The 24,750-nt window shown below is 35.5% G+C and overlaps 1 protein-coding gene across 1 annotated transcript in view; it reads left to right on the top strand.

The window, feature by feature from the left end:
• The first annotated feature begins 4,148 nt into the window (after positions 1 to 4,148).
• LOC147074828 (prostasin) overlaps positions 4,149 to 24,750 on the top strand; it is a 50,791-nt gene continuing 30,189 nt past the window's right edge. The window contains exon 1 of the mRNA XM_085943255.1: positions 4,149 to 4,332. Coding sequence (XP_085799381.1) covers positions 4,149 to 4,332 — 184 coding nt within the window. The remainder of the gene's footprint in view (positions 4,333 to 24,750) is intronic.

Raw genomic sequence — 24,750 nt, 5'->3', positions numbered from 1 at the left:
ACGTTGTATGATTGCTGGACACTTGATTGGATTGCTACACTGTATCCTCATAATCAACAGACGCTAGGTCACGGCTCACGGCTCACCCCACAGACCTAAACACTAACTTTACTATTGTTTTATTATAATCTATTAGAGAGAAATCTGATTATGGTTTAACCACAGAAGTACGACGGTGTTATTTTTATATTCATATTATTTATTTCTAATAAAACATAAAATATGGTAGTAATAATCCATTGGCACGCGCCGCATCTGGACATAAAGCCATCCGTGACGTCACTCAGCGTTTCTTTTATATTCGATAACTTTCTTCTTGCCTCTCTGTATGGAGCAGACATTATTTATGGTTGAGCTCTTGAGAGTTGGTCGATCATTTCTATGCATATTCGAATTGTCTAAACAAACGATGCATAAGTGCGAGTGAGAAAGTATTCGGTACCCTTATAATCTCTGCGACACGCGCTAGAGTAAGATAAAAGGTTTACAGATCTGGGAGATGGTTTGCTACGATGTAGCCGGCAAATCTTAGCTTATTGCATAACTAAGCGTCGATAACCGTGTTGCTAAAATTGCTATTTTTTGTGTTAAACATAAAGTCAGTGGTAAATATTTTTAGTTAATTAAGTAGAAAAGATGGATCTGTGTGTTGTATTCAAAGACATTATTAATGGACGACGCAAGTAAATTCGCCCATAGTGACATTCGCACGTGCATAGATAGACGTCACGCAATATCCATTATGCGATGTCACGCATCGGGAATTTATAGCAATATCACCTTTATTGTAACGGCGTTAGAACAGTGTTTCTAGTATCAATATTCGTTTGAGTGAACCTGTTCGAACCAAACCATTCGGCAGACCCGACAAAAAGTTTCGGGAATTTATAGCAATATCACCTTTATTGTAATGGCGTTAGAACAGATTATGCCATTCGGCAGACCCGACAAAAAAGTGAGTGTCATTTTTATTTCCAGATGCTTCGTCCATATTAATGTCATTGGTTGTATTAAAATATGGTGGCCGTACTGATAAGCAAGAAGATGGTATTACGTTTCATAGGTAAGTTGATACATGTTCGTCATAATTTATTTGTATATTTATTATATATTTTAATATCAGTGACCTAGTGTTTCTTTAAAATAACTTAAATTATGGATATCTTTACCTAATGGTTGCATTTTGACCGCTTAAAAATACTATATAACGTAAAAAAAATAGAAAATTATATTTTTATTCTGAGCGTCTAATGCGAGCACTAGCGAAATGGTCTATGGTCTCGAACATTTGTAGACGAATTCGTTCGCTCGCCCACAAACCAAACGCACGGCACGCGGCTTCATTAAGCAATGCAACAGGTGGCGTCTAGATGTATCTATAGTCTATGATCTAAACCCATTTACATGACACGGAGGACATGGAGGAAGTATGTATTTTTTTGTGAAAGTAATTATAATCCAGAGCGTTGGAACGGAACTCGGAGCAAGAGCATGGAGCAGTGGACCAATGGGCTCTTACTCGGAGCACAGAAAATTTGTAGTGCTCCACTGCTCCGGATGTTTTTTTTTTATTATTAAATTTTCGTCGTAAGACCAAATGAAAATATTATATTTGACACTTTGCAACACTAGAATTATTTAAAATACCGAGTATTAAATAACCTCATTTTTCTGATAGAAAAAGCAAATAATGAAAGACGATTTTCTTTCGGATTTTGTTTAAAAGAATTAATAATGAAAAGGACGACTAATAAACCTTGTTTCAAAACTACTTATTTTTTATTTTTTAACATTTGTGTAGGTACATATATTAAATATTAAACCTTTTTACCCGGAGTAGACCTGGAGCAAGTGATAGGTTCCAGAGCGGAGCACCTAAAAAAAGGTTCCGCTCCAACCCAACATTTTTAACGACCAGGGTCTTACATTTTATGATTTTCAGAATATAATATTAATATATTTGTTTCATTTATGCAGCTTAAATCAAATCTTGGCCTTGACAAAATTCGGTTTTTTATACTAAAATTAATCGATTAACATGTTAATTCTGTGTAGGTATAACCCTTAATAGTAGGTACAAAAATACCCACTAATCTTTGTTGAATATTGACATAATATGTGTATATTTAGATATTTGGCATCCTCAGTAGCCTGGTTTGTATATTGGTCATTTTTAAGCCGTACGTTGCGGATTTGATCCCGCAACTGGGTAAAAATAAATCCACTTGAGTTATTGAGCTGTCGGCACTTGACATTATAATATAAAGTATCTACTGATTGCGACCCCCTTTTGTGGTAGTTAAATAACATGCGACTGTTCGTCATATTGGATAAATAGCCATTTTATTAGTCAGAAAATACATTAAAAATAATTATAAAATGTATACTTAATCGTCGTATCACATCAAATTGCATCGTACAGCCTTAAATTTAATATGTAAATATTATTCAAGTAAGTTTATCTCACCTGACTGGTCAACCCACCACGCAGGACCACCTCTAGCCTCGGGCCCCAGGATAGAGCCCTGTTGGACCCCGGTTACGGTCCAGCCAGACTCTCTCTTTCTGTATCTTGAATAGTACACTATCGGGTGGTTGGGTCGTTGGGCGTCTTCTATCCTTGAGATAAGTGATTAAGAATTGAATAACAAGTATTCGCAACTGCAATCAATTAATGTGTCACGTAAAACAGAGGTCAGCATTCACGGGTCTATCTATTTTTAATGTAAAGTGGAGGGGGGCTAGTAGTTGTCTTGTTGTTTTCGACTTTTCGAGTCGGCGACCCACTTTCGCGACGCGAGCAACTTAATACTTGGCTATAATACTATACTATAACACTTGCCTACTATCTATATCTATAATGATAATAATATAGGTAACTAAAACAAAAACTGTTTCTTTGACTATCGTTAAAGAGAAGCAGGCGTTGGAGTCCAGAGATATCTTCCTTGGAGACAGCGGCGGGTTTTAGGCCTTGGACTTTGATTTTGAGGACCCTTAAGCGCGAAATAAAATAAAAATCATAAATTCCAACTACCGACATTCTTTCTTTCAACCACCATGTCCGATTCTAATAAGATCATATGGGCCACCACAGAGTGGTTTGTATTAACAGATATTATTTTTACGAGAAATGGATGTCAGCCACTTGCTCAACCTATTAGGTCTATACTCTGACTCATACACAAATTGAAAAACAATATGAATTGTGTACTTGCCAGATCCAGGATTCGAACCTGGGACCCACGACGCTATAATAGGCCGACGCTTAACCGACATACCCAGTAAAAATAGTAATATACTTATTTAATTTTTTTTATCAAAATATTATTGGAGATTATTGGTGGTTTATTTTTTTGTGTATAAATAGATACCTCATCTCATAGAGCTGACAGGCCTCTAGCCTGTAGACCCGGGCTTACGGAATGCCCAGCGCGGCGGGACGAACAGTTAAGTGAGATAACACACACAAAAAAATTGCCTTAATAGAAAAAAAGATATGTGGTTATGCAATGCAATTTTATGTGCAGATTGGTATAATTAAATGATAATTCACGTGCAGAATTTTATTTTATAATTATTTTTAGTATGTTTCATGACTAATAAAAATGACTATTAATCCCATAATATGGCGAGGTGTAGCATGTTACTTAGCTAGGTACCATAAAAGGGGGACGCGATCAATGCTTCATATAGTGACGAGTGTAGACAACTTAATAATTCATGTGGATTTATTTACAAATACAAAACAACGCTAAAAATACATGGAATACCCTTAATTTTACCTCGAATACCATTTGGATAGTACTGCTGTAGAGCATCACACTGTCCTTAACCTCAGCGATAGATAGGGAGAAATTTATCTTCGTAGATACCAAGTCGCAATGGCCGACCGGTCCAACTAAGGGTCGGACCGATTTGAGAAGCTCTTCCCTGTCAACCGATATATGGGGACACTCCCAGAGTATTTGATCCTGTACGTCTTGAAATTCGCCACATAAGCAAGTCGGCGAGTCTATCAGGCCAAGCTGTCAGAGCTTGGAGGAAAAACCTGAAGTCAATCTGGTTATTTCCAGAAAATCTAGAAAAAGTTTTATGGCGACCACTGTATCTTTGACCGTCCCACCCGAATAATATAGATAAACTGCATGGGAAGCGAACCTAGCTCCTGCGGGTCTCAAAGATTGGGTAAAGCCAGCAGAGCGTCTCCCACCCGGAGTCAGTCTCGGGTACCGTACATGGAAACCCTAAACAGACTGAGAACCATGATAGGGCGTATCCGAGACAACATGGTGAAATGGGGGTTCTCCGAAGACCAAGCTTACGAGTGCGGTGAAATACAAGATGTAACCTTAGATTATAGAAAAATATAGATAGAGCTATTGCAAGTGTTTGTCCCTCAAAACATGACAAACTTTTTCACGCACTTGCCTCGCCCCCTTCACGCTTCCTTCACGACCCTTTCTTGGGTTACTCGAAAATATGTGTGACTGTGTGCGTGTCGTAGTGTTGCCAGATATCGAATATTTATTCCAGTGTTATAATTTTACAAGCGATGTTTTTATAAATTATATTATACCAACACTGGCGTGTTGCCTATGCACTTGGTAAATCATTACTCACTAAAATCGGCTCATGCGGAAGGCTTGCATGTAATACTACTTATTTTCAATCAAGGCTTTCCCAGTAAGCTGCAATTTCGACGAGATCCTACAAGCCGAGGAAAATAGTGTGGCTTTTGCCAACTTCTGGAGCGACTAATTGTAGCTATTGAAGACCCGACACGAAGAAGAAGAAGACAAATATGCGTTAAACAAATACCTACTGAATATATTATTCAAGATTTCAAAAACGAATATTTTTTATCCTACCTAGAAACTAAAATAATATTTTTAATATTCACGAATAAGTAATAAGAATAAATAAAGTGTCCTCATCTTTAAATAATATGCATATTATAATAAATAAAACCATTCCCAACCAAACCAACCAAACAAACCATAAAATAAAACCATTCGAAAAAAAATTATGATGTAGGTGAATGGGGTCGAGATTATTTTGCGAGGGGGGCGATTGCGTGTCCGGAAATTTGTACGTATGCAGTTCGTCATACCACACTTCACCGTTAAATTTTGTATCGGAAATATATTATGGTCGTAAATTAAAGACCGTCCAACCTCTTTGAATCGTATAGTATTAAATACAATAAATAAAATTATAGATAAAATACATGTCTAAATAAAACGCGGCTCTTGTTGGTTTATACTGCAGGGGTATTCAACCTGGTCCCTACCACCCACTAGTGGGCGTTCCAGCGTTCATGGTGGGTGGTAGGGGTTTTGAAAAACATTTTCATGTTTTCATATAATTCCCCATGACAATTTAAATTTCATAAAATATACTATTTGTATCACCCTCGCATAAGTTAATAAAGTAAACTTACTAAATCAACATTACTGTAGAACCGGTGGGCGGTTAGAAAATTGTACTGCTAACAGAGATACAAAAGTGGGCGGTAGGTATAAAAAGGTTGACTACCCCTGGTTTACAGGAAGCCAGTGGCAAATAATTTTTGAAAATAGCCGATATACCTACTGAATTCTTTTGTAGGTTAGGTTAGGTTAGGTTTTCATTCTTGAATTCATGAATTTTGCCAAAATCGGTTATAAAAATTGAATTAATGTTCATATTGAATTTAATAAAATTGAGGACCGTATAGTATACGGTCATTTCTATCCGATAGATAGCCCGCGGCGAGCTGTGCTACGGTGAAATGTTTAATGTACAGAGCATCTCCCACCCGGAGCCAGCCTCGGGTACCGTACATGAAAAGCCCTAAACAAACTGAAAACCATGGAAGGGCATACCCGAGACAACTTGATGAAATAGGGATTCTCCGTATACCATACCTGCGAGTCCGGTGAAATATTAAGCATAATAATAAAGCAAACATATCAATAAAGTATCCTAATTTTAAAATAATATACACATTACATATTTTTTTAGTTTTTAAGCTTTTTAGCGGCCAAACAATATTTAATAAAATAAAACCATTCACAAAAAAATGTTTTTTAGATTGATGTAGATCAGCGGTCGGCAAACTCATTAGTCAACAGAGCCATATATCAACAGTTCAACGATCGTTTTTTTTCGAGAACCGAATTTCTTAAACTGAAATTATATAATATTATGTAGTGTCATTTCCCTCCATTTTGGTAAGTGAAAACACAAGCTGTCACTTTTATTTTGTTGTCTGGTTTTTCATCTGGATTCGGGATGTGGAGGTGAACAAATAACACACCGGAATTGTTTTGGAAACGGCAAGGTACGAGTATATTTAAGTTAATATTATATAATAGTTACATTTTTAATAATTTATTTTACGGAGGACGAAATTCGCGTGTTTATTGTTTGGCCGTTGCAACATATTACCCGCCGATTTGATACCGATTCGGGCCTCTCCAGATACACAAAGTCATCGCCAAATGGGGACTATACGGGGGTGTCACAGTAGGTACACTGTTTATTAACTTTATGAACGTTAGTTAAAAATGTAAGTATTAATTAAACTATAGGTAAGTACACTGAATAAAACTTGATATCATACTTAATTGATGATTGATAAAAATTAACTGACAAACACTCAATGTAAATAATGGCCTTGCATCTCCTTGAAAAGTTTGGGTAAGTCAGGTCTGTATGTTGATGTTTTTAATTTTAAGCACTATTCCAGGTTCTCATCAATAAGACGACTTCTCAATTTGCTCTTGATTTCCTCTCTTAGAAATCTCTTTACTAACCACAAAACATAGAATATTAACATTGTTGGAAGATTGTATTCAGTAATTAAATACAGAACTTGATTTTTCTTGACTCTTCTAAGGTTCCTCAACTACTTTCTGTCTTGCATCGCCGACAGGATATTTAGTGCTAAATGACGCGTGTTTAGTTGTAAAGTGGCCCTCCAAATTTAACTTCGTGTTATGCGCCTATTTTTTCCGACAGCAAAAATAGCGATAGCGATAGCAGCGATAGGCATAAACGCGAAAGTCTCGGTCAATTCAACTTTAATTTCACTGTTTTCGTCATTCGTTTTCGTTTGCTTCTTCTTTGTAACCATGTCAAATAGGGCAGAGGGCATTTGAGGCAGAGCCGCACTCAAGGGGCCAACCGCATGTGGCTCGCGAGCCACGGTTTGCCGACCACTAATGTAGAATGGGGTCCAGATTATTTTACCAAAGAAGGCAACTATTATCCTCAAAGAAAAGTTTACCATTGAGTCGTCGCCACTGAATACTACATTGTATGTATAATATAAATTAGTGTTTCGGTTGAGGTATTCTTCTAAACGCAGATGATGAATAATGTCTTAATAATGATTGTTCATTATCAAGAAAACAACGTTAATTTAGCAATTATTGTTATTAGTTAATTCGTAACGGTGAGATAGTTAAGCGTATTTTGTTAAATAAAAATGTATTTATTCAAAAACCGCACATTTTTCAAAGGAAAAAACTGTTATGATGTTATTAATATGATAAATCTATTCTAGGTGCAATCGCAAAGAATAGATCGACCACTGAAACTAGTGCGGCCTCGAGCATATCCAAATAATAATAAGAACACATCGTATTACAGTCCTACAAACTTATCGAAAGAACGGTCGAAAAATGAAACTATGGACGCCATTTTCCAAAACGTCATTCGAATGACAGATTCTGTCCAGTTGCGAGTCCTGATTGGGTAGTTTCATTGCCCACTGAAGAAGGAAGCCGATATATTAAACGACTGGTCATACTTTTCGCCCCTCCCGTTGACTATGGATGACCTGTCATTGTCTATAGAGTGCTCATACTGACCCGTCTGTCGTGTTCACTTGTCGGAGTATTCTTAGTTTCAAATTATTTTAACGTATCTTGGAGACCTTGGAGTTCATCTGATTTAGTGGTTATAATTATGTTATTAATAATTGTAAACTTCTTCTGTATAATAATATCATAATACACTAGGACGTTTGTCAATGCGACAGTCGATTCTAAACGACAATAACTAATAACTTATTTATACTCTTCGGTCACCAAACTCTGCTTGCAAGTACGTTATCAATAAATAGTATGGCAGTGGACCACTCGTTGCTTGTGCAAAGAGTTATGCTCAGGCTTTATTAATCTAAAGATGGCGGTGGTAGTTTTCAACAGTGGCTCCCCCATCCATTCTTTAGATAACTTTGTTGGTCTGTATACTAAACTTGTGTACCCTGCTTGTATCCAGGGAACTCAGAAATAATGAGAACTGAAATACCTAACGGGTCAGGAGAAGCAGGCACCCGATCACGAGTAAGGAAGAATACGGGATAAATTTAAACACGTGTCAAGAATACCTACGTCAAACGTTGAATACTGACAACTGCTCTCGGTGTATGCATTGACGCTCATTTAATATTGGTGTATTACACACACTATTGCACGTCTATAATGCGTGGTTCATTTTTGTACGACACTCACACATTCAAAACCTTGCGTCAAAATTTACTGTGTTGGTATATTCACTATATCTTCTTCATCCACGGCGCTACATCCCGGGGTGGGATTTGGCCTCCTACACAACCGCTCTCCACTCACTCCGGTCTCTCGCCACACCTCTCCAGTTACCGGGTCTTCCTATATGAAGCCAGTCCACTTCTACGGCATCAGCCCATCTCCTTCTTGGACGGCCTCTGGGTCTCTTCCGTTGGGGTAGCCACTTTGTCATGATCCTTGGCGCTCAAACTTCAGGCATTCTCTCCACATGTCCCGCCCATCGTAGTCTTTGGGACTTACAGTATCTTATGATTGTTTGCTGTTCAATCGCCTCTTCCAACTCGTGGTTCATTTTTATTCTGTAGTTCTCATTTTCCAATGTGGGTCCAAAGATTTTTCGGAGTATTTTGCGCTCGAAGACAGCTAATTTATTATTCACTATATAGCCTATCAGAATTATATTTATTATCTGTTCTGTGCTTGTACCTTATACATTAGGCGCCCATAGCATTTTCGTATGCAAAATATGAGGAACCCATTCTGACAATTGATATCGGAAGATTCTAGGGGTCACAGAGGTAGATAATATTGATGTTGCCATGTAATATTAGTGGACAATATTTTTTTATTGATGTAATAAAAAACATAAAAAATAAAAACCCCAAGAACTGTTTGCGGTAATTTTACCATGCCGTCAGCATGGTCGTAGAACGGTCCGCCTCCTTTGAAAAAAAAATGAAATGAATTGAATATATTAATATGTCCTACATTTACTCGTTGATCGTCCAATTTTTAGCAAGGGGCGGCACAATCTGAACTTTTTTATTGCAGATGGAAGATGCGGACATTCGAGACCTTTCAGGGACCATGGCAAACGAGGCCGGAAGAGATGCACTTCTTAATTTCTGTATCGATGTAATAAAACGAATCAAAATAATAAACGGTGACTTTCAGATCCATCGATTGCAGTTATATAAGTTAAGATAAGTATATGCTCAGAAAAACTCGACTATAAATCGTCATTCTCAGTTCCCAATGAATACGACGAAATTTAATATTCATCAGAATCATCACCGCCTTGCGCTATAAAGAATTTTCCAGGTTTTTTGCAAGGTGGTTTCATAGGCCCTGGCCAAATTCGAATCAGCAATACCTATTATCTTCAATAAGACATCTTTTTCAGCCGGCACAGTTTTCATTTGACTAGCATTAAGTAGTGCCAAAATCCTTAAAGAAACCTCGATAGTAAATGCGACGTATCCATAAAGGCATCTAGTAAAAAAGTATATAAGTCATTTACTACCTATCGATTTTTTATTAATATTTTACATTATTTTAAATCTGATCCATTACTTAGATAACAAGGTTTTTACCTTCTTTTATTGTATTAAATTGTTATCAGGGCTCGAAATGGACCGAAGCGATTTTCCGGTTCATAAAATCCCCAAATTTATCAATCCGTCTCAAACACAGTTTTTTGAAAATACACAAAAAATAGATAACTTTGTTAATATTTTCGTAAAATTATCGAGCGCTCCGGTTCGTAAAGTTTTCCATTTCAAGCGCTGATAATATAAACGATAATTAACTGCATTCGTTATCAGTGTGTACCTGTCATTAGTGTGTGCGCATATTGCCTGAAGATGTCAAAACGCGAAACCCGGGTTTTCAAAAAAATACTCAAATGGAATAGTACAAAACTCAAATCAATTATAATTAGTTTAAGTATTAAAAGTTAATTCTTTGTGAAACCTTGTCACAATTTCAAGCCTATCGGGCTTAAAAAATATACTTTATTTATATCGTTTTTGAATGTAGTCAATTCAACTGATTGGAAGTTAGTCACAAATTCGGAATTTAAAATATTATTCAGCAATGTATTTTTGGATAACTCTCTAGTTACAGTGGGCAATCGTAAACGATTATTATTAAGTTCGACTAAACAACCGTTTTCTTATGACTTCCCGTGAATTTTATGCACTTGAGGTATTTCGAAATGTAATTGTTTTGGACCAGTACATTGCCCACTGAAGAAGGAAGCCAATACATTACACGACTGGTCCTACTTTTCGCCTCTCCCGTTGTCTATGAATGACCTGTCATTGCCTGTAATTATCTATAGAGTGCTCATAATGACGCGTTTGTCGTATTCACTTATTGGAGTATTCTTTCAGATTGTTTTAACGTATCTTGGAGACCTTGGAGTTCATTGGATTTAGTGGTAGGGAATCACAGAACAGATAATAAATAGAATACCGATAGGCTATATTCAACACGCCGCATGTTGAAGCAGGCTTTTGAATGTGTGAGTGTTTTACGAAAATAAAGCACGCATTATGCACGTGCAATAGTGTGTGTAATACACCAACATTAAATGAGCGTAAATGCATAAACCGAGAGCAGTTTTCAGTATTCGACGTAAAACGTATTCTTGACACGTGTGTAAGTTTAACACGGATTCTTCCTTACTCGAGTCGGTTACCTGCTATCGCCTTACCCGTTATGTATTTCAGTTCCCATTGTTTCTGAATTCCCTGTAGGGAATGGTTTGATTTGGATAGATGAGTTAAATGATAAATAATACACAAGCATTAATACACTTTCTACAAAATATGTAATGCGTAGATCAAAACTACATATTTTTTGGAAATCGATATAATCACCAGTTTTTGTGTAAAGGACTAGTCTGACTTTGACAGCTGATGAATAACAGGAATGTATATTATTTATAAGAAAGGGCGAATCAATATTTCAAGCAATCTGGGATCTGATTTTGACAGCTGAAAAGTGGACCACTCGTTGCTTGTGCACAAAGTTATGCTCAGGCTCTATTAATCTAAAGATGGCGGTGACCGGTAGCATTCATTAAAATCATAATATAATTACGATTCTTAGAAAAATTACCTACAGTTTACAAAAGAATTTCCAAAAAAGATTTTAACAAGAAAGTAGGTATTGGTTAGTCATTAGGCTCAATACCTGCCATTACTAAAACTGTGTTCACCAAACTGATAAATTACTATTTTCTCTCATAAGTGGAAGCTTAACAACACAAACATAGACAATTGGGAGGGCGATAACTATGTTCAACCAAATTGCTTCGTGTATCGATGTATTCCACTTGCGTGAGGTGAGTTTAGGTGGACGCTATTTTATAAATTCTTAAAATAGGGTCTTCTTAGCAAAATCGGTGTTATTCTTTGAACTTCTATAGATGTCTTAATTGTATTTTCACTGCTTTTGTATGTTTATGTTATGTTCTCTTTTTATACTTATTTCATTTTTTTCTTCTTTATAATAATGTTTCATGTCATGTTGTGAACGTCTTAAACTTCTAATTTGTAATATCCACAATATGTTAAAAAAATTATTGAATTGAATCGTCTCCAAACCAACCACCCCTCACCACACCGTGTCCAGAAATTTGTACATAATACCGTTCGCACACTTCACCGTGAATTAATGTTGTATCGGAAATATACTATTATGGTCGTATATTAAAGACCCAACCTCTTCGTCGGTCGTATAGTACTGAGATAAAATTAATGTCTAAATAAAACACGGTTCTTGTCGGTTTACAGGAAGCCAGCGGCAAACAAATTTTGAAAATAGCCGATATAAGTACTGGATCATTTATTAGATTAGGTTAGGTTAAGGTGGGTTAGGTTAGGTTAGGTTTTCATTCTTGAATTCATGAATTTTGCCAAAATCGGCTATGAAAATTGAATTAATGTTCATATTGAATCTAATAAAATTGGAGATCCTTTAAAATAATTTATTATAATAATCCTCTTTTTATAATATTACATATAACTTAATGACTTGGTTAATATCATAAATATCATGAATACGAACCATTTATACGAAGACTTTGAGAGAATATTTTTCAGTAAGTATATATTTATAGATTATTATTCATTAGTCATAAATAGAATTATTATTATGTGTCTATGTTTAAATATATTATGCATTAATTCTTCATTTGCCACCTTGTGTAGTTAGATACGTCCTATATTTTAAAATTAGATTCAGTTTACATAGTCGAATTGAATATATTATATTTTTAATAATAATTATTAGGTATTATAAAATGTATTTTCTGTACATTTGCCACCCTCTAAATCTTGCCGCTCGGGTGCTTCACACACCTAACACCCCCGCTTGGCTAACATCTCCGTGACTTACAGTTTCAAAGGTGGAAGCTCTTCCACGTCTCCTCCGTGTACGTACCTACTGTCCATTCTATGATAATATTTGCAAATTAACCAACATAATGTTACTGTCGACACACCGTGATGACATTAATATTAAGTTATACTTCTTTAGGCGCGTTTGGACAATCAGATCAGAGTGTATTTTTGGCGTGTGACATGTATCACATAATTTATTTTTTCACACAAAAATAAACGCACTCGATTGTATTCGAACCACCGATTAATCGGTTATCAGCCGAAAGCACTATCATTACGCCACAGTATGATACTGCAATCGTGACAATTATACAGTATAATATTATAGTTAAGAATTTTTCCGTTCCCTAGGCAGCGAATTTATTATTATCGCCCATTTGCAATTCCTTACGTAGACAAACTATTAAACGTCATAGTGGCAGTTACTTTAAAAATAAAAACAACGATAAATGATTACTTAAGTATATAATTGAGTAATAAGTTAAAGTGTATAGAAATAAACCAACGGCGTTCCAATAAGCGGTCCTTTTTCTTGAGTGTGTAATTTAACAAGATAATTAAGAGCTAGTCGAAGAATCTAGGTTATCACAAGTTTTGTTTTTGCTTTGTAGCGCCAAAGAAGTATAACTTCTAACGCGCGTACATAAGTACACACACCGATTTTTTTTTAATTTTAGCAGGACAATATATCTTATAGGTAGGTATAGGAAGCACTTACATAAAAATGAAAGACCAGAGTTTTGAGATCCTATGAAAATAATATTAAATGACTGTGTTTTTAGTGCATTAAAAAACATGTCAGGATCCCATCTCTGGCTTAGCTCAACCGTTATTCTTCACTTATTTTCTCTCATTTTATTTTTCTTCTTTGCTCTGATCCTACGACCTGTTAAAAAACGTTACGGGGTAGTATTAACGCACTCGCATGGAAACGAACGCACGTTTTATAACGGTTATTAAAATTGTAAATTTATCCTGGAATTAAATAAATAAAGAATGGTTTTAGATACGTAGGAGACAAGAGAGCGTACCAAGCAGCCTTTCATCACACTTAGAGTGAAGAGGCAACGTTGGGCCTGACTCGGCCACGTGCTGAGTATGCCAGAAGATAACTTCAACCTGGCTTGCCTGTTCTTCAAGCCGGCTTCCAGTTGTTATTCTCCCAAGGTGCAGAACCAACCTGGGCATTCCTTAAACGTTGTAAGCAAAAAAATCGTTTTTTTCGGTTAGGTACATGTTCAAACACGCGCGTTAACATGATCTTACTCCCTTATTCAGTTATGTTTGTCAATTTATGGCTACGGCCGTATGTTGTAGCTTAACCACTGGGAAATGCCAATATAAATGGCGTATTTCAAAAACATACTACGTTATTCTTAGGTCAATAATTATTATAAAACAAACATTATTCGTAGGATGTTTATCACATTTGTATAGTCAAAGACATGGCTTATAATCAGTATCTTTAAAATTATCTTTAAATGTGTAAATCTTGCCCATTTTTTGAATAATAAAATGCCTAATTCTTGTCAAATTTGGGATCACAGAGATTAAAAATATAATTTTGTATCGTAAATATTTCACTATATAATGTTAACATCAATTTTACTGATGGTTTTATAAATGCGTTTAAAAATTAATAAATCTCAAAAATCTTAACACCACTGCACATGGATGTACTGAAATATGACTGTATTCTAAAACATTAGTTCGAGAGGTTACAAGTATACTATTTTATGTAATAAAAATACTTTATGCAGTCATCAAATGCTTAAAATAAATATAAAGGATAATACGGCTTCAAAATTTTATAAATTGATTATCTACAACGCTTAAGAAATGACCAGGCTTATGATCTGAAAATACAACAAAATCTCCATGTTGACCTACGTGGCGCTTGTGGGCCCTTAAGAAACTCGATGTACTTCTTTGAACTTCTATAATATATGTATAATTGTATTTTCATTGCTTTTGTATGTTATTATTATGTTCTCTTTTTATATTGTCATTTTTATTCCATTTTTTTTTAATTTATAATAATGTTTCATGTCATTTTATGAGCGTCTTAAACATATAATTTGTAATATCCACAATATGTTAAAAATAAATTGAAATTGAAAGCCCGCTAAATACTATCTATATAGTGTATACGGCGGAGCTACGGGATGCTGGTTTGACCTGGAACGAATCAAGAAGACTGACGAGTGACAGGGATTCTTAGGAGGCGCCGCGTGGTGTCCATGTGCTCCAATTGAGGGTCGGATATGGCCGAAGAAGAAGAAGATTGGTTATTTAAAGTACTTAAAAATGTAAATTATTAGTAACATGTAATTACATCTTTCGTATGACTGAAGTCTGTAGGGATCTAAGTTTTGTTAGTTGCTCATTCGTAATCCTCAGCATTAACAATAATAATTGCAAATGCTTCATGCCGCCTTTTCCACATCGGGATGAATCTGATTAAGACCCGGGCTTAGTTGGTTAATTAGACTTTTTAAAGTTAAATAAAATAATTATAAAAATAAATTCTAATCGATAGTATTGTATCTAATCGATATAATGTAAGAATAATATTGAATATTAATTGTTTAACTTTTAAAGACTAATATCAAAGATATATCTCATTAGTTAACTCAGTTAATTTCCAATGCGTTGCCATTGTTCCCAGAATGGACGATTTTACACCTCTTGAGTGTAGTATTTTTATTGTTTATAATAACAACGACCTATTATTGGGTTTTAGCGATTTATTATAAGCTTATCGAGTGTACTATTATTTATTATTGATAAGATGTGTGGTTTTTTTTACAAAAACTACAACTATTCATAATTGATTTGTTATATTTTTTGTATTGTGATCATTGACTTAATAGGTAGGTTTACCTACTTTATTTTATTGATTTATTATATAAGTTATATTTCTGGCACCCAACTCGAGCAAGTCAGCAGCTACGTCTATCTCGGACAGCAGGTGTCCATAGACGGAAGCATGCACGATGAAATTGCTCGAAGAACAAAGCTGGGATGGAATCCTTTCGGACGTCTGAATAGTATCTTCAAGAGTGACCTACCATTATGTCTTAAGCGTAAGGTGTTCAACCAATGTGTGCTACCCGTGCTCACGTATGGCTGCGAGACGTGGACCCTCAACACGAGAGATGTCCAAAGGCTAAGAGTCACACAGCGAGGCATGGAGAGGTGCATGTTCGGCATCATGCGAAAGGACCGTAAGAGAAACGAATGGGTTAGGAAGCAAACAAGAGTACGCGATGTAATAGACGTTGCCAAACAGCTGAAATGGAGATGGGCGGGGCACATTGCTCGCCGAAAGGACGGCCGCTGGACAAATGCCGTCATCCAATGGTACCCAAGGGGTACGAAACGGCCACAGGGTCGCCCTAAAAGCTGCTGGATTGACGAACTGCTAAAGTTCGGCGGAAATACGTGGCAGCGAACGACACAGGACCGAGAGAGTTGGAGAAAGCTTGGGGAGGCCTTCATCCAGCAGTGGATTGACCCCTGCTGATGATGATATAAGTTAGAGTTAATAGTATTCGTTGTCAGTGTGTATTTGCCTTTTGGTAAGTGTACACAGTCTCTAAAGATACCGAAAGGCGAAACCAGGGTCGCAAAAAACGACTCAAATGGAATATTACAAAACTTAAATCCATTAAAATTTTAATTCAAATTCCATCAAGTACCTTCGGTCGATAGTACCTATTAATAATATAAAAAAAATCAATTGACGTCATTCCTTCAAGAAAACTCATCAAAATATATTTCAATAATTTTTTACTTACATCCCATCGCCTTTCGGGTGAAGACTTGATCAATCATCATCACCTACTGACTTCTTGGAATGTCTACAAATAAATAACTCGAGTTTATTATTTTTATTATTTTATTTGAGTTGGCTTTAAGCACACCTAATTGTACATCTTTTGCAGGTAACGGAAATTTTTATTTGGAACAGCTGTTCTTCGAGATAACGGGGCATACTATACAGACAGAGACGACGGTGCAAAAAAACTTGATTGATAACTTACACTTACCCTGTATGTATCTGTAATACAGTCAGCCAGTGCTCGAAATATAAGAGTTTATGAACTGGAGGGCTCGATAATCATGACTCTTGCCTGGGGGCCCGGGCTCAGGAAGGGCCCGGTGTGGCGAGTCGACCCGATAAATGAGATAAATACAGATCACAAATTTACTCTAATAATAAAAAGGTCGACTGCGGCTCTATTTTACTTCAATGGTATTAATAATTTATAATATTTGATCGTACAATTCAATTTTTAACTGTGTGACGAAACTCCACAACTCCATAATTCAAAATATGGACGTACATATTAAAAATACAAAAATCGCTAAAAATACACCTTAACTTTACCGCGTAGGCAGCTACTGCAGCGCGTCACACTGCCTTTACCCTTAGCGATAGGTAGGGGGGCCGCCAACCACCCTAGCCTGGGGACCTGCTTCAGGATGTGGGGGCCATGGTGATACCTATATGATGATTGCTATATGTACTTAAATGATAACTCCCGTGTATAATTTAGGAAACTCTACTTTAGAGCACCACACTGCCCTTAACCTCAGCGATAGGTAGATGGGCCCGCCAAAAATTTTGGCCTGGGGACCCGCTTCAGGATGTGGGGCCTATGTTGATAATTGTCAGAAAATATTAGTGTATGAGTTTTTTGTTATATACCTCCCAATTTACGTTAGACGGATAAATGCGATAACAGTATTTAGATATCTGATACGAACTATTGCTAAAGATTTGGGTATGAAACGTTATTCAGCGCTGCAGGCGAAAAAAACTATTTTTTACGAAATATATCGTCAAAGATGTATTAATATTTTTCCATGCTTTATCTGCCGCATATTTATAAATAGTGCATGGTTTGTCTACCCCCACAGGACGTCATTGATTTATACTTAAATTGTATTGTTTCTGATCGTTTAATTAGTGAAATTATTAATATCATTCTGATATTGAAAATGTCGAAATGCAAGTCCTGCAATACTAAACGCAAACCCTATGGAGTGGTACAAAACTCTTGATAATCAAAATAGTTTAATATGTCACATTAACGAAACGACCGCATCCTTCATCCTTTGTGGAAAACCGCCAGTGACGTCCCTAGACAAAATGCCGCCTCCAAGTAGTGCCAAAATGCCGCCACATTTTTTTAAACAGTCTTTTTTATAATCATCTTTCATGACTCCAATATCTAAGAAATATGTTGTATGGATACATTACCAACAAGATATATACCATTAAATCTAATTCAAATGCTATCTCTGCTTCAATAGACAATATTGCGAGTCTACGGTTTCAGATAGGTACATTTAAAAATACACCTGACAACTTTCAAAACTAGCGAGTTTGGATAAATTTTAAATTAGGTATGCACCCGAACCCAACAAAAAATAACGTCCTGTTAAAACTTTTGTAGTACATTTTGTTTCTAAGCAGTGTGCTGAAATTTTTAATGGACAGTTATTACTACGTTTATGTAGCTATTTCTATATACCTAATGATTCTCCTCGATTTGCCGCCCTTTGGGTAAGCGACGCTCGATCTGACTACCCCCACGGTACTTCACTGATAACCGCCACTGATCATATAAGTTGTAATATTTGTATTCGTTCCTTCATTCGCCACCCTTTATAATGTGCTGCCCCTATGCTACGCAATACCTTCAAACCCCCTCGAGACGTCACTGTCCACAGCTCTATTTCCACTGGAGAATGACGAACTACGATTATTCTTAAAAACAAAGTCGGTTACATAGAGAGACATGTTTGCTCACATACCTCCACGTCCATCTGGAATGGACATGGTCAAAAAATTATAGCTCAATGAAGGTCAAGACTTGAGAATGGATCCATCTATTACTTCACTACCAAATGCCTAACAAACAATCCACTATCAATCTGTTACCCATTAAAAATAATTTGAATTCCAGCATAAGTGTTAATCATAGGTTCGTACCTTTTGGTGGACGGGAAATAATGACTACGAGGCATAACCATTAACCTTCCAAGGCCGCCAGATGAGGTTTCCGGCCTCGTATGCTGACGGCCAGCCAAGCTGAAAGCGGCCCAATCATTCTGGTGGCGTCAGTGTTGTTTTGGGCGTGAAGTCAGACGCGCGAGAGATGACTTTTGATTAATTTCAGTAAAAATGCTTATTGAAAAATTGTTGTTGTTATTATTTTATTTGTCTATAGGGGCTCGTAAACGAGCAACTTTTTACGGCAATTGTGTTGCTATTAATAGTTCCCCAAAATACGAAAATAGTACTCTACGTTGCCGAAACTCTCCACCTATTGCCTTTCTGGCAGCATGGTTGGTCGATATATTGAATATCTACGTTTCCGTTTTAATGCTCAGATGTATTTAAGAAGGAAAGCTATCATATCGAAATCTGACTTAATAATTGTCGCTCCTTTCTTATTGTGGAACCGCTGGACAACCTTCATAACTTAGGCTTCCACGCAAATATATTAGCATAATGTTCGAATCGAATCCATTGTAAGCATTTCAGATGTGCTTATATGGTGCATAAGTGAGGTTGAAACAGTTGCGAATTTGCGAGTGTGGTGAGGTTCAAACCATGAAGCACATTGTGGAGTCATGGTGCATGTATGGCTTTCCCGAACCAGTTTCATCAATTAATACACCAGATCAAACAGGTGGTTGTTGTAATTTTATTTTTGTGGTGTTTTTTTTAAACATTTTCAATCAAATGTTTAATTTTTACTACAACCATATTGCGATGATATTTAAATTGTTATTTAATAAGATATATATAATTTTTAATTTGAAATAAAAACAAAACGGTATCTATGTGATATTTTTTTTATTTTAAAGATTAACAAATAACTAGGTATGACAGAAAAAGTGTGCAATATTTTGTCAAATCACTCATAGCTTACCTGAACTATTGTGGTTTGGTTTAGACAAGGTTTAATTTAATTTTCAAAACTAACCAGCACGATCTAAAAATTGTAGTCTTAGTTCAATGAAAACAAGTAAATGTAACTGACAAAGTTTGGTGTGCACTATTTATGTTGAATTTGCCACTGTATAGGTATCATATTTTGTTGATCCTTGTATCAAATATATAATTTGTGGGTTACGACCAAGGCCTGAACAAAAACGATGCATGAGTGCGAGTGAGAAAGTATTCGGCACCCTTAAAATCTCTGCGACACGCGCTAGAGTAAGATAAAAGGTCTACATATGTGTGAGTTACTTTCCAAAAGTATCGCCATCAAATCGGGGCGAAACGCTTCAAATAGCGTCGATAACTTGCGAGCTCGTGTTGCTAAAATTGATATTTTTTGTGTTAAACATAAAGTCAGTAGTAAATATTTTTAGTTAATTAAGTAGAAAAGATGGTTCTGTATCTTGTCTTAAAATGTGGTAGCCGTACTGATAAGCAAGAAGATGGTATTACGTTTCATAGGTAAGTTGATACATGTTCGTGATAATTTATTTGTATTTTATTATATATTTTAATACCAGTGACCTAGTGTTTCTTTAAAATAACTTAAATTATGGATATCTTTATCTAATGGTTGCATTTTGACCGCTTAAAAATACTATATAACGTAAAAAAAATAGAAAATTATATTTTAATTCTGAGCGTCTATTGCGAGCACTTTGGGCGAGCACTAGCGAAATGGTCTATGGTCTCGAACATTTGTAGATGAATGCGTTCGCTCGCCCACAAACCAAACGCAAGGCACGCGGCTCCATTTAGCAATGCAACGGGTGGCGTCTAGATGTATCTATAGTCTAAGGTTACGACATAATATATTGTTATTCGTCTAACAATATTACCGCGTATCACCGCTCACGTCTTGTCAATTGAACTATACGTGAGATGGATTAAAGTAAAGTTTAGTAGGGCGGTCCTACTTCTTTCACTGCGCTTCGAGAATCGGCTACTCACTCCCGGCGACGAACTTTCTTCAACTCGTGACGTCACTCTCCAAATCCCCCCTCTGCCCCCCCCCCCCACAAAGATACATACTCCGAACGGGTTTTGGCTATAAGTCAGAGATCGGCGATCATCGAAAAAAATGAAAATCACAATAATAATGGGAAAACAATTTCAACTAATTTTGTGATATTGTTTAGACTAGCATTCACTTACATGACAATAAATGTAAGCTCTGCCATTCTTGTGGTATTGGCTTGTGTGTCACCGATAATAATCTTAGGAATCGAGGGCATCCGTTGTTTGTTCTATCATGGTGAAGAGCTAACCTGCCATTGGTAATGCCAATTGGGAGGGCAATAACTTTGTTCAACCAAATCACTTCGGATATTGACATACTCCACCTGCGTGAGGATGAGTATAGGTGGGCAATGTTTTATAAATTCTTAAAATAGGGTCTGCTTAGCTCATTCGGTGTATGACTTCCTTGTATGTAATTTATAATTTTTCGTATTTACACTTTTCTACTGTTTAATGCTGATCTATTTCTATTTTATATATATATTATAATACTGTTTTATTGATATTTATTTTCTTCTAAATTACATGCTGTGAACGTCTTAAATTATTAATTTGTAACGTTCACTGCATGTAAAAATAATTTGAATTTGACACGTGACCCACTTTTTACTTTTAAATAAAATATAAAATGTAAATTATAAAATATTCAAAATATATATAAATCCCTAAAACTACTTATTTTATTTATTTATTTATTATTATGATTTTACAATGTTATAACATTCTTTATATTGAAAATACAAAGTTTAAAACATCTAGATATACTATAGAGTAAAAAGGATTTCAAGTTGTACACATTTATATTTTTATAAAAATCGATATAAAAAATATGAAAACTATGAATTTGTCAAAAATCTCTTATGCGATGCTTAGAAAACTTAATAAAATAATTTTTTATATAAAATATGACCATAAAATATATGTAATAATAAGATGCGGTCCGATTCAACAAATTCACATTTTATTACTTACATTTTTTACAATAATTGTAAGTTTATCTTTCACTTAAAATAAAAAATAATTTTCTTTTTCATATTTTCAGATAAGTACTTATTTATTTATTAATACAGTTGAAATTTTAAATTATCAAAAAACTGTCTCAATTTGCAAACTTCGTATTTTTCCGCTAGGTGCCTCTGGTAGGTAAAGACATCGCCTTAAAATTAAATCAAATGATATTCACTTGTGATAATATATAGTAATAAATAAATAAATAGATAATGTATGTAAGTATAAAAAATATTTTTAAAATATATTACTTACATCATTTTCATCCTAGAGCCGGAGTGCAAAGTTATGAAGCATATACTCTACGATCGGTCGATCCAGGGATTCCATCCGTTCGTCAACATTAAATTTATATTCTAATGAATTTAAATTCAAATTATTAGTAAAGTACCGTCGGTCGATAGTATTAATATTAAATTTATAATAGCGCTCTAAAAAAATCATTGTTACTTCTCGACACCTGACAAAAACAACGAAAGGTACCGACACTCACCAGAGTTCAAGCTCGGCAGTACTTCTCAGTCGGCAGGTAGGAGAAGGCCTCGCTCAGGTTTCGCGTCTGAAAACACTTCGCGCGTTGACATCGAATATCGCGAAACAAAAAAAAAACTACATTGACAGTTCAACGGAACAAAACGTCTATGAATAAATCGAGTTGTGCTGGTGAATTGTCTAAGTGATTCCTATCATATTATAAACAAGTGTTTATTGTAAGGTTTTATCAGTGTTTTATTTAAATAGGTACATAATATTACTATACTTACTAATTTTACCCTTACAACAAAGCCATTTGCAAATTGTTGTTTTTTTCTGTTATCATGAAGTGGAACGTTCCGTATTTTGTGAATATTATTTACTCTAAATATGCTAATATTTTAAATAATTCCGTATTTTATTTTAAATTTATACGAAAACCACTGAAGATATTTTGGTGTTTGTTAGTTTGAATAAAAGGCATGATTTTAAGCCCCCCCCTACGAATAAATATTTAATAAAAAATACAAATTCCAATTACCAACGTACCTAGAAAAAATTACCATGTAGGTATATCTTCTCCAACAAACTATTATTGCAAAATGCAGACAACAGTGATCACTAATGACACATTATTATAATATTAGTAGTTGATTTTTTGTGTACAAGTACATGTATCTTTGAATAGTTTTGTCATAAGACCATTTTGATGTTAGTAGCAGAGATTTTGTTATACCATGGCTAACGCGTCGGCTTATAATGTAGTGGGGTCCCAGGTTCGAATCATGGGTCTGGCAAATACACATATTATTGTTTTCATTGTGTATTTGGAGTCAGAGTATAGATCTAATAGGTTGAGCTCTCGTTGTGCAGTGTGTAATGCGCTGGCCTTTCATCCAAGAGCTCCGGGTTCGATACCCGGTGAGGACACAATAATTATATTTATGTGATTTTCTCAAAGCCTGGGTGTTTGTGATTGTTTCACTTTTATTACTAAATATACTACTGTTAAACAGCACTACTGTCATTGGGCCTCTAGGCCTATTGTAGTGTTAAAAAGAATATAAAGAAAATGTCTATATATTATATTACAAATTAAATATATTATGTATTATAAATAACAAATAAAACCAGGTGGCTATGATCCATGTCTCGTAAAAACAAAAATTTATTAATACAAACCTTCACTCTGTGTAGGCCTATATGATCTTCTAGGAACGGACATGGTCAAAAAACTATATATATATTTATACTCAATTTGTGTGAAATGCGCATTTTATAAAGATTTTGAAATAATTAAATAACTGTATGACGGGTACGAACTGTTTCGAGGCCCCCTTTTAAATCGTCTGACGAATCGGTTGCGTCATCTGCTTCAATAATATTGTCGCTCAAGCCGGGTCCAAAGATGACTGCAAAAAGCGAATGAGGCCAAGATGGGGCCCTTGGACTGGGGCTAGTGTCCCAGCAAGCCACTAAATATCTTCATAGCACTCGTTACTGAGGATGGTGATCACTGAAATTACAAGCGTTGCCAACAATCTCGAAGGGATGCGCCAAACGGGGGTGTTGGGGGTGCGAGCGGCACACCCGAGCGGCACGATTTAGGGGGCGGCAAAATTTCGAAAAAATATATTTTAAATGATTTTAGTAAATATATTATATTTTATTCAATTACATAAACTAAAACTTACGATGACTGATATATTGTAAAATACGTGTCTGTGTTATTGTGAATAAGCTTCTTTCATAATATTATCATAGTTAGTACAATGATTGTAGCCTTCTGTGCTTTCCAGCGCTCGAAATGGAAAAATTTTACGAACCGGAGCGCTCGATAATTTTATGAAAATATTAAGGTTGTTACCTAATTGTATATGTATTTTATAAAAAATAATATTTATATATATTTTTTATTATATGACATATCTAGCTCAGGTGGTCAAATTAATATTTCCACGAGACGGAGCGATAATTTTGAAGATTTTATGAACCGGAACGGTGCTCCGGTGCGTTCCGGTCCATTTCGAGCCCTGGTGCTTTCATTAATTCAAATCATAGTTTGTCATGACTAACATTTTTCTATGCAAAGAATAACAAACTTTTTTCCCCGTTTCGGGGGCTATATGACAATGAATAGACCCCGAAGTCCAGAGAGGTCCTTTTTACATTTAAATATCTAAACTCCATCACTATATTATAAAAGAGAGTTTCCTTCATTATATTTGTATTATATTTATAATTATATCTCAATTGGTCAGTGGCAGGCTTAGAAGCGTGATTAGTTGAATGAATTGAGTTGACCCCCCCTCCCCCCCCACAAAAAATAAATAAATAAAAGGAATACATTAAATCATACACTTTTATTAAAAAATAATTATTATTCAGGATGACAGTGATGGCTCGTAATAAATAAATTTAGAGGTTTATGTTTTGTATTCAAGTAAGTACGTATATATTATTATTATGTTTGAGTGGTTATGTTATGACTTATGAACACATTTGATGTTAGTTGCAG

This window comes from Rhyacophila brunnea, unplaced genomic scaffold (assembly GCF_057557595.1).
Source record: "Rhyacophila brunnea isolate RB1 unplaced genomic scaffold, BYU_Rbru_1.0 scaffold_15, whole genome shotgun sequence".
NCBI lineage: Eukaryota > Metazoa > Arthropoda > Insecta > Trichoptera > Rhyacophilidae > Rhyacophila > Rhyacophila brunnea.
The sequence above is the reverse complement of the archived record's forward strand: the minus strand, read 5'-3'. Positions and strand labels throughout refer to the sequence as shown.